Genomic DNA, 11,730 nt, shown 5'->3' with positions numbered 1-11,730 from the left:
TATCAATCTGTGTTGCAATCTGAAAAATAATGGAACGAACACAAATATGCAGTAAAAAAAGGGAACAAGCCATGGATAAGCTAATAACAATATGCTATATGTATAAATATCATTTATAGAAGCTAATTATGTATTATGCATTAACGAGGGTCAACAAAAAGTAGTATGAAAGAATCATTTTACAAATAATGCATATATGGAATGATACCAAATAATCTAATCATATGCTCGAGATGCACTCTCATAACAGTAAATAAAGGTTACTTACTCATCGAGATGATTCAAATCTTTCAACAACTCACAAAGAAGAATGCCTCACTCATCGTGGTGACGACACGTCTCCCCTATCATGAGAAAGAGATTGGACAACTACCATATCTATCAACTCACTATTGAAGTCTCGAAGCCACCCAAAGAGAATCATCCTATTAGTAACAGTATGCTGCCCTCATTAGGATATCAAGGATTCATAATCATCATCATAATATCAATACATCATCACATCGGAGGCACCATCAGCTCAAGTACATCAAGCATAGCATGCATCTATGTCATGATAGATACTCATCCATGAGTAAGCATCTAACATGTCATAAAAAGGTACATACAACACAGCTATGCACCCGAGATATGTAAATCGTATGATATATCAGTACATACAAGGCAGCTATGCACCCGAGATATCGAATGTCTTATGATATATGCGACCACAAATATAGGCAGGCTCATTATGTTTTGGTTAGACCCATAAATTTTATGTCAAACATATTAGGTTGGTGCACTTACTATGATAATGCATCAACTATAAACTACTGGTCCGCGTAGGGAGAATGACCTCAATGTGTAGGCAATTGGATTAATGGGCCGAGTTGGCTGCTTACACTGCAACAAGGTGTGTGGGCAGTCATTAGGCCATGTCAACCAGTCACGCACTATGTGGACCCCTATGCTGGAGCACAGGACGTAAACCTGAATATGACAATGCCCGGATTGGGCTCGTATACCGTCAACCTTCTACGAGCCACTTACTAGAACGTATGCATGAAGTGTTTGTAATAGACGATTAGTTTATCTGTGGACATCGAGTTTATGGTGTACATGCTATGATTATACATATCGCTATTGGTATACGATGACTGTGAAGCGAAGCGACGGTGTGGCTTTATGCTAGATTGTAAGTCATAGATTGAATTAATATATATTTTGATATAAATAATATAAAAATATTTATATATTAAATTTATATTGAAACATAGATTTTGATGATGAATTAATATGCTTTTGAGATAAGCAAGATAGTAAATATTTTAATCATAGATTGAATAACTAAAGGATTATGTTGACCATGAGATTTAAACATTGTGCCGAAAGATCAAAAAATAGATTTTGTGTTAGAGATTCAGATATTATATCAAAAGGATTAAATATACATAGGAAGATCAGATGTCGTGACAAAATCAATATGTTATAGGGTCAAACAATATGTCAGAGGATATGGTGATGTACTAAAGGTTTAAACGAAGTGTTGGAATATTGAACAATATACAAAAAAAATGAATAATGTGTTGAAAGCTTCGAAGATATGTTCAAAGTTTAATTAAGATTAATTTAGGCCAATTAAAGTTGGTATGAAGTTAAATAAAATTAATTTATCATGAAAATTATTGGACTTAAAATTAGGCCTATTAAAAAATCAAACTAATAGCCTAAACTAGTCTAAGATGGTGGTACCGTCAGGCCCAAGTGATAGTATCATCTAAGTCACTTGACAAGAATCATTTTGTTTAATCAAAGTTTTCAATGGTGGTACTACTTATGGCGATAGTAGCACTACGTAGGATGATGACGGTGCTATCTAGAATTTTAATTTTATGATGATATGATTATCGGAGTCCAAATTTGTAACTTATAAGTTAAGATGATAATACTTCTCAATGTCAATAGTAGTACCGCTCGTACTTTAAAATTTTAGATACTTCAATTTTTAATAAAATTTTTTAAGGTTTATAAATATCTAAACTTGAGCTTGATTGATGGAGTATCTATTCATGAGTTTATAAAGTATTGTAGCTCATTCTTTAAGTATTATTTGAGTCTCTCATTCCCTCTTGAGTTTAATTGTAATACTAAGTTATATAAGATGAAAGGTTTCTTATAAAATATTATTGATTTTTACCTAGAAGTATGATCAATAATGAAAACTAATAATGTCAAGGAAAAAGGAATAGGGAGTAAACATAGGTTAAAAAGATCAAATCACTATAAATTGATTTATATTATTTTATTATGAATTTTATTCGTTATTGCTCACTTATTATTATTCACTCTAACTCACACTCAATATTTGATTAATTATATTTTTTATATATATTATTTTTACCTAAGAGAGAGAAAATAAAGAGAGTCATTCCATCGTACGTCCTTCTATTTTTAATGGGACAAATTATATTTATTAAAAATATAAATGAGGATTTTTTTTACTTTCGATACATCATGATTTATGGAATGTTATTGAATTTAATTTTAAAAATCTATAAACTCTATAGATGAATTGAATGATTTTAAAAAATAGATATTTTGCTTAAATATTAAAGTTATGAATGTTTGTATTATGTGAAACTATTTTTTATATTTAACATACTTTAAAAATTACCCGTAAAGACACAAGTTTACTTTTAAGTATGATTTTGAGTATTTTATGATGAAACTAGGAGAATTCATTGATGATGATGTGTTTATTCAATTCTCGAATATTATAAGTGGATTAAAAGCTCCGAGCAAAAAAATCGTTAGGTCACTTCTAAAGAACTAAATGCAAGAAAAACTACATGAGGTTATTAATGGCATATCAGATGAGGTGTAAAGTTCATTAAAAAAATAAGAAAACTTATCAAAAGGGGATCGAGGAGAAAAAGCAAATCACCGGAGAAGAATTATTCAACTTTTGTGGTAGATATGATCACTATAATCATTCTTGCTATCATTACAAAAAAAAAGTAACATATATATACATTTTATTTGGGATCCCAAAGAAATTATTTAAAATCCAAACCCTAAAGACAAAAAAAAAAAATTAAATAAACATCAAAATCAATTTCTTTCTTGTAGGTACATTCTAAAAGATATTTCACTTTTGAAGATAATAATAAAGAAAAACAATCATTACAACAAAGATTTGAGTCAAACAAAACATATTGATCCAGTTAATCAGTTTCTTTTTATTAATTGACTTATTACCCAACAGTTAATGCTCCACGAAAGAGGTAGCGTTGACTATGACGCCAAATAGGGTTGAAATATTCCAAGATTTTAAGAAGTCGTCAGTCAAGTTCAGTTTTGCGTATTCCTAACCGAAATCCTACGCAACAGTTCGACAAATTACAATAAATGAATTCCAAATTTCCAAACTCTCATAGTCTCGGAAGACGCATAGATTTATCTCCTTTATTACTGCAATGATCGTGTTGATTCAAATATTAAATTAAATCTTTTTAAACCGGCATAATAATTACACTTTAAGAATAATTACGGGGGCATCGATTTATGAAGCCACCTCGTGGATTCCGCTTCGCGTGGCCGTCAAAAGCGTTCGTGTCACGGGCTGACTCCTGGTTGCGTCTACCCCGCGTGACACGGTCCGCGTTCCAGGACGACCTACTGCTTTTTAACGTGACGGTGGGGCCGAGGGGCTTCCTTCCTGCGCATGCACTCCAAGTCGGTGGAACGCGATAGATAGAGCCCCGTATTGGTTGACTCTTGTCAACCATGCTTTCAGGGAGTAAGGATCCTCTCCGGTAACTATTTCAAGGTCGTCGTCGTTCACGCTCGTGCCCGCAGTGGATGGTCGAGATGCATGAACGGTGGGACTCCACTCTATGCAAATGTTGGACCGGATCCTCTCTCCTCTTTTCAGTATTATTTATAGAATGACTTTTTGTTGGAGAAGAAGTCCCTCACTCAGATACTTCATTTGATAATAATCATCTCTCTTTTTTTTTTTTTTTTTGCTCCCTATAAAACGATCCATAAAGTGAATCAGTTCATCGAATTTGGTCATTCTCAGTTGTAGTGTTTGTTTAATATGTTATAATATTTTTTTGATATTATTACAAATATTATAAGTGAGTATTTTTTTAAAATATTTTTATTCTATTACATTTTTTTTGAAAATTTACTAAAAATATTATAACCCATATTAGAAGTCAATTTATTTGAATATTTATATTCTAGAACCATACCTAATTGGGTTATAGACTGTTGTTTCTATAACCCTAGTACAAAATTGAAGGAATCATACTAAAAAATAAAAGAAAAAATTACTTATGAACCTTGATTGGTTTTCAAATTGGATTTTTTTATTTAAGAAAATAAATATTTAAATAACTTAACTTATACACAAGTTACAGTGTTTTTGAACATATTTATAGTGTTTTTGACATATTTTTATATGTCAAAAAAGAATCAATCTAAAAAAACTCAGTTATAGTATTTTTTGTATTGAATTATAATATTTTTAGTAATATCCAAAAAATACTGCAATATAGTAAAAAAAATATTATAACTGAGATCCTGTGAATCCAAACGAATAAAAAATATATAAATGATTAAATATCTCTCGCTTTTTCTTAAAATTTACATGTATATATATATATATATATATATATATATATATATATATAGTTTTCAATTTAAATCCAAATTTTATATCATTGATTAAATGATCTAAAAACACCTTCCAATACAATTTTTTCAACAGTAGACTTAAAATAATTCCGTCCTGTCAGTTGACCAGATAATAAAGCTTTTTATTACTAATTCAAGGTATATACTTTTGCCAGGAATATTAAATAAGTATATAATAATAATAATAATAATAATAATAATAATAACGTTTATTATATTGTGTTTTGCTTTCCCCTCTGGAGTCCGTAACGGACATGATGTGACGCAGTATATAACAGCCGAAGATGCTTCAAGAGCATCGTCTCTCCTGGAAAAGTCGATCACGGTCCCCAGTCATCCAAGGTTCGCCTCCTCCTTTTCTTCCATCCGCCCATATTTGTCCATCGATTTATATATCTGTTGATTTTTCTGTCTTCGCAACTCTTGGAAGTGCTCCACCGCAAGCCTTCCTCCGCTTGTGGTCTATCGATGTCCGGTTCTTGTTGCCTGATCTTGTGAATCGCTCTTTTTAGCTTTCGAGAACTGGTTCTTGATGCGAAAAGGGAAAAGGATTTGATTCTGCCTTGTGAACTGGGTTGCTTGATGGGAGATTGAACTTGGATTGGTTATGTGCAGCGGCAGTTTGACGGCTTGTTCCGGGAGCAATTGGAGTTGAGATTCGATGGAGGGCAACTTCGGTCCGATCGAGCAAGTCCTTTGGTCCGTGTCAGTTTTCTCCGGCGTTATCATGTGCAAAGTTGTAAGTAGAAATCTGATGCTGATTTTGAAGCAACGTGCGAAACGTTTTGTTGCATAACTTGTGACCTGCCAATAGCAGATTGGCATCTTAGGTTATTAATTCCTTGACCTCCCCTTGTCTTGAGCAGTAAAAATGAATTCTCGGTAATTAGTGATGCGGTTGGGCTAAGGGGATAGTGATGGTTAGATTGACGGCACTTCGATGAGGAAATTTGGTGGGAAACGTCCTGGAATCATAGATTTAGTGATAGTGATAGTAAAACTTGAGCAGGGAGATGCGTTCTTAATGATGTCGTATATTGTTTAGTTGACTGAAATTTTCATGGCATGTAGCATAGATTCGGTCATTTCTGTCTTCTTGCTCCCCTTGTATAACATGTATATGCACATCGACTGATTACATGGATCTGGTGCTTTACCGTGCAACGAATTTCTTCCATTTGCTTACTCTGTTAATAAACTCTGACCTCTGCACAAGAGAGCTTTTAGTTGAATCTTAATTATATTTTTGATGGGGGAAGCACAATCAACAAAATTGTGAAAAACCAAACTTCTTTCCTGTCGTGATCCATGACTAAATCTATTTATCTCAATTTCTGGTTTACTCTCAATGCTAATCAAAATTTAACATATTACAAAACACCAACAATTTATGACATTATCAGGTGTGTACTTTGTGCCTAGTGGGAATGTAAAATTATCAGAGCATAATATATCAAACCAGATACTACTTGTTCTATGCTTATCATCTTCTGAATTACTATCATTTGTTCTAGCTCCATTTTCAAAATAGCATGCTAAACAATAAAGTCAGTTAATTATCTTGTAAATCCAAATTGTCCAGCTTATTTCTAGAAAATAAAGAAAATCCTTACTCAATGTGAATTGCTAATCTCTTATAACACAAATCATGGTTTACTTAGGATTGTTATGTAGATTGTGACCATTGGAGATTTGTCTTATGTATTCAATTATTTAATTGATACTAATCTTTTTATTGAAAATAATGATTCCAAGCAGTGAATTCTTATGATGCAGTATAAATATGCAAAAGGAGTGCCTTTTGAGGTGTCCATATGTTTTTTCTTTTATCTATTCTAATAGAATTTCATATGATAATGCAGGTATATGATCTTACACGTAAGATCAGCACAGTGCACTTTAAGGGATATGACAAGCTAAGCAGGTTACAAAGGATTGAGTGGAACAATCGGTAAGTTTTACTAGTGCAGGAATTGGTGCTTGCGAAATTTTTGGTGGACTAGTATCCTTTATATGTTCAATATCTCTTACCAACTTTATCTTGCAGGGGTTTCTCTACTTTCCATGCAATTGTGGTCGCAGCAGTTTCATTGTATCTCCTAGTGGTCTCAGACCTTTTCAAAAGTGGTACTCAAGAAGAATTAGTGATAAATAGAAAATCACTCCTATCTGACACCATTTTTGGGGTATGTCGTTGGCTCATCTAGCTTATCTGTTTTGGTTGAATTTATAACATACCAAGAGGACCAGTCTTTTTCTTTCTTCTAGGGTACTAACATTCTCACTAAATAATTGCAATTTGACATTTATTTTCATTGCATTAATATCTTAACCCTTGTAACAGTACCGTATTAGAAGAATTATTTAAAGGAAGTTGAACTGTTCTGTAAAGACAATTTTGTTAAAATTTCTTTTTAGCTTATAATGCTGTCAAATGATCATGTGATACCAGGAGTTCAACGATATTTCTAAGTAAAGCCAACAAGAATTATTTTATCACTATGTTATCCGACAATACTTAATTGTGCCGATGTGCTGTTTGTAGTCTGGCATGTGACCATCATGGTGCATGAAGACATGCCATGACAGGCATTTAGTGACTACAATCTTGATATTGGTGCCAAACTATGATCTATCCATGGTTTGCAATCTTTAAAAATTTATCTTATCGGCTATATGATAAGATAAATTTTAATTTTTCAATGCGATCAACTTTATTGGTTGATTAGATAGTTTTTGTTTTTGTTATGAATAGTCTGTAAACTTTAAAACAATAGCCAAAGTTTTATATGACCTTGCATTTCAGTTGGCACATGCAATTGGATTTTGTGATGATTAGATAATTTTTTTATTTCATCAGTCAAGGAAAAAACATTGAATTTTCAGCTTGGGATTGTTAGCTTTCAGTTACTTTTGGATCTTCCTGGGGAGTCGACTTGAGTTTCCATGAGAGTTGACAGTTAATTCTGCGATATATCATCTTTTACTAAAACAAAAGATTCTGCAAATGGCATCTATAGAATAAATAGCATCATTCATAGATTTATATTTCTAGAAAGCGGTTTATCTAGATTTTCTAATACTATCTCCATCTACTTATCTGTTCGATTACTTCTTTTACAGATATCACTTGGCTATTTTCTTTCAGATTTAGCAATGATTCTATGGCATTTTCCTTCCTTAGGTGGCAAAGAATATGTAAGCTTTTATGCCTTGTTTCTATTGAAGTTGGAATCTTTTAATGTATGTTTGTGTATGCTAATCATTTTACGCTATCATTTTCAGGTTTTGCATCATGGACTTTCCATGTTTTCAATTTTTCTCTCTCTTGTCAGCGGCAAAGCACATATGTATATACTCATGATTTTGTTAACTGAAACCACCACTCCATTTGTGAATCTTAGATGGTACAGTTTGAAAATTTTTGTTTCCAGTGTCTGATTTACTATAGATGAATTTTATAAGACGAATTTCTTGCAGGTACTTGGACCATGCTGGACAAAAAAGTTCTAATTTATACTTATACAATGGTGTGGCCTTATTCCTTGGATGGATGGTAGTACAACCTCACTCTGTGGTGTTTTTTAGTTGGATTAAGTAATTGGGGTAGTCAGATCAATCGAAGTATCAGGTCACAGCTACGAAACATGTGATATTGTGTGCGCGCATGTGTCTACGCATTCATTCTTGTGAGATGCTTTACGATGCATTAGCTTTATATAGTCTCAAGTAACAATGAGCACTCCTACTTCAATCTGAAACAAGCAACATTGCATGACAAAACAACAAAGCTTCAAAATCTAATGTTTAATGTATAAATCTTGATAAAGATGACATTACAGTGAAAAAGATTTAAGCCAAAAAAAAGAGAGAAAATCATGTTCCACTTTCATATGTTAACAGTTTTCAAGAATCCAACAGAATATCCAACAAGAGTCATCCAAGTTTTATGCATAAATGGTCAATGGGCGACACTTATTTGAAGCATTTAGGATATATCTGAGAATTATCTAATGAGCTTTATTCTTGACGTAACCAATAAGAATATGATATTTATTTCAATTATCCTCTTTTGACAGTTTATGATTGCCTTTTCATAATATAGATTAGGTATAAGAAGATCTGTTTTTATTTTCCGTTTATAATGTTATCTAGTTCCTGGAACTACTGAGTTAGGTTGAATTGTATTTTACTAATTGATCTCCTAGCTAAATAAATTATTCTAACACCGTTTGCAGTAAATAAGTTTACTAAGCCAGTTATCTAACACTGTCGTAAATCAGTATTTTAATTTTACTATTTCTTTTTTATTGATCTGTTGAGTTCTTTTTATTGTAGGCTGCAAGGATCCTATTGTTCATCTATTTCTTCATGCACATATATCTTCACTTTCATCAGGTATGCTGCAGGCAGTGTTCTTATAGATACTAAGAAATCACATTTAAAGCTTAAATTGTTTGCAATTGAAGCATGAATCTTATGTGTACGTTTATCAGTTTTATACCTGGAGGATGCACAAACTTTATATATCCATAAGAAACAGTACACTAAGCTGTAGGTGGTCAGAATATTAGCAATGAATATTTATTCTCTAAGTGCATCCAAATGTATCAAAAACAATACAAGAATACTACAGATGTGGGAATTTGTCGATGTTATTGTTATGGTTCTTAAGAATACCATTTGAATCTATTTATCCTCTACAAAGTTCACAAGATGTATAGTTTGATCGTCCTAAAGCTGCCAGTCGCTGATTATTTTTGAGTTTACACTCGCTAAAGTGAGTCTCAAAATATATGGTCGTATTTTTCTTTTTGCAGTTTTAGAGGTTATAATTTTATCATGGCATGCTCTTTTAGCAATCCTTTCTTGCATTACTTCTAGAAACTCTCATAATGGTACAGTTGTATAAAAACGTTCCCTTTTTTACAAAGATCGAAGATTTTGCTTTGACAAAAATCAAGCGTGCAGCCTTTCTTTGTCACCTGGTTTCAGGTGATTAAAGAAAATCTTTATTTTATTACACCAAAAATTCCAGGCAACTTTTTAGTTGTGGCACTTGGCAACCCTGATAGAACTTCAAATCAGCAAACTTAGTAGTTGTTCGTTGGAAAGAAATACCTAATGACTCGTTTTCAACTGATAATTTCTTCAAATCATATACTGATTAAAGGTTAGAAGAGTTGGAAACAAATGAATGTTTTCTCTTGAAAACAAAAAAAGAAAGTATCTTCAACTAACAAGGTTATGGATCTTTTGTTTCCAGGTGAAGACAATATTTCCTCTGGGGTTGTACACTCTTCTGACAGTATCTCCAATTTTGACATTGATGAATCTATTTTGGTTTTGGAAAATACTCAAGGGCATGTTGAAGACTCTTTCCAAAAAGAGGCACGTGCATTGACATAGTATTGCCTGCATATTTACTTCACATTATCCATCGGAACATCAAAGATGGTTTGATGCTCTGGGAAATATAGGAAATATGTCTATAACTTTTGTAAGTTATGGATGATTGATATAAATTGGGTCATCTTTTGAAGATACTTGATTGCCAGAAATACCTGACCATACCAGAAAAATCGGTATGGTGGAAACTAGTTTTTGACTTTTTGAGTTTGGTGAGTTTGTAAATTATTTTTTCTTCATTCGAAATATCTGTGTTGATCATACGAATGCTGTAATCAACATCATAATCAGAGGAATCCAGGAGGTTATTTTGAACTAATGGCAGATCTATGTGATTCATTCCTTGAAGAAGCTTCATTTTGGCAACTGTATCATCCTTTTAAGACTTGTCTTTTACTATCCTATGCATAACAGTAAATGAATGTACTGTTTCCATTCATGTAAATTCATGTAAAAGCACTGTTGACCATCACATCAAAAGGTTAAGTGTTTGACCAGTATTTGACAAAGGTTTTTAAAAAGACAAAAATTATTATAACATTCATAATCAAATGAACCAATTAGGTTCATTAAATGTTATAAATGTAAAGAAAAAAAAAAAGTATATTTCAGGCTCAAAGAACCGAGCTAATAGTTAGATGCATGCGTTTGAAACAGCATAACTTACTCGCCCTACAAGTGTTTGTACATATATTTATTTTGACAGTATGCATGATAAAATCTACTCTCAGATATGGTTGTAATTAACTAGTTATTTGTTTATCTATTTTGTCATATGAATCGAAGTAATAAAAATATATATATACTTGAATTTTAATAGACATAAGTTTCAACATTATTTTATGAAATTAAACATAAACATAAAACAATAATTAAAAAGTAAACAATAATAATAAATATGTTCATTGTCTATATCTAATTTTGAATATGATGAATAATCCATCAGATTCATGTGTCTTCTCATTGATCGATACTCAATTCCAACAAAATATATACATGAAATTTATCAATCAATTTAAATGTACTTAATTTATACGATCTTAGCTGATTTATTTCTGTAGATAAATGGAAGAATATATTTTCAAATTAGTGATTACATGTAAAATGGTAATAATCTCATGATCATCATCTGACACAAAAATTTTAATTGTAACTATGGTTCCCACAATCCGTGAGTCAATTTAATTAGCGGTTATGACTGGTCGTTATGGGAAAATGACTCCACCCTACATTGTTATCATCCTCTGATCTCTATGTTTGACCGCACTCACCGGTGGTTGCATTTAATCCACTTACCCCTTTCCCTCTCTTGCCTTCGTCCTTACCATCATACATTCTTTAATGCGGTCTGATCCCTCGTTCTTTGCTCATCGCACATGAATCCATATTGGTACCCATAATTACGACATAGTTGGTACCTCCACTTGGAAGCAGAAGTATTCCGATGTTTATCACGTACAAAAATAACTTAAAAAAATAAAAATATAATTTTGATCCTCACCGTTAGAGAGTCATCGGTCTTACACAAAATCAGAGACGTTAGATAGGATAATGAAACATGGGAAATGGGACGGTGCAAGAAATAAGGATGGCCTCCGACGTCACGATTGGGTAGGTCATTCGAGAGGATAGTAAAAT

At 32.4% G+C, this 11,730-nt stretch overlaps 1 protein-coding gene across 4 annotated transcripts; it reads left to right on the top strand.

The window, feature by feature from the left end:
• Nucleotides 1–4,940: 4,940 nt before the first annotated feature.
• LOC135652101 (uncharacterized) lies at nt 4,941–10,411 on the top strand. Of its 4 annotated transcripts, none has more exons than XR_010502048.1 (9): nt 4,941–5,025; nt 5,299–5,422; nt 6,546–6,634; nt 6,731–6,869; nt 7,807–7,881; nt 7,969–8,090; nt 8,164–8,372; nt 9,022–9,081; nt 9,950–10,029. XR_010502048.1 is itself a non-coding variant. In XM_065172793.1 (9 exons), the coding sequence occupies exons 2-9, from the start codon at nt 5,345–5,347 to the stop codon at nt 10,085–10,087; spliced, it is 777 nt and encodes a 258-aa protein (XP_065028865.1). In that variant the 5' UTR covers nt 4,941–5,025; nt 5,299–5,344; the 3' UTR covers nt 10,088–10,411. The 4 variants fall into 4 exon arrangements, 3 of the variants coding, with proteins under 3 accessions (XP_065028865.1, XP_065028863.1, XP_065028866.1); XM_065172793.1 differs by having other exon boundaries at nt 8,164–8,239; nt 9,950–10,411; XM_065172791.1 differs by having other exon boundaries at nt 4,963–5,025; nt 5,196–5,422; nt 8,164–8,239; nt 9,950–10,411.
• The last annotated feature ends 1,319 nt before the right edge of the window (nt 10,412–11,730 follow it).

Source organism: Musa acuminata, chromosome BXJ3-11, assembly GCF_036884655.1.
Source record: "Musa acuminata AAA Group cultivar baxijiao chromosome BXJ3-11, Cavendish_Baxijiao_AAA, whole genome shotgun sequence".
Classification (NCBI taxonomy): Eukaryota; Viridiplantae; Streptophyta; class Magnoliopsida; order Zingiberales; family Musaceae; genus Musa; species Musa acuminata.
Note: the sequence above shows the minus strand (reverse complement) of the source record. Positions and strands in the feature narration are given on the sequence as shown.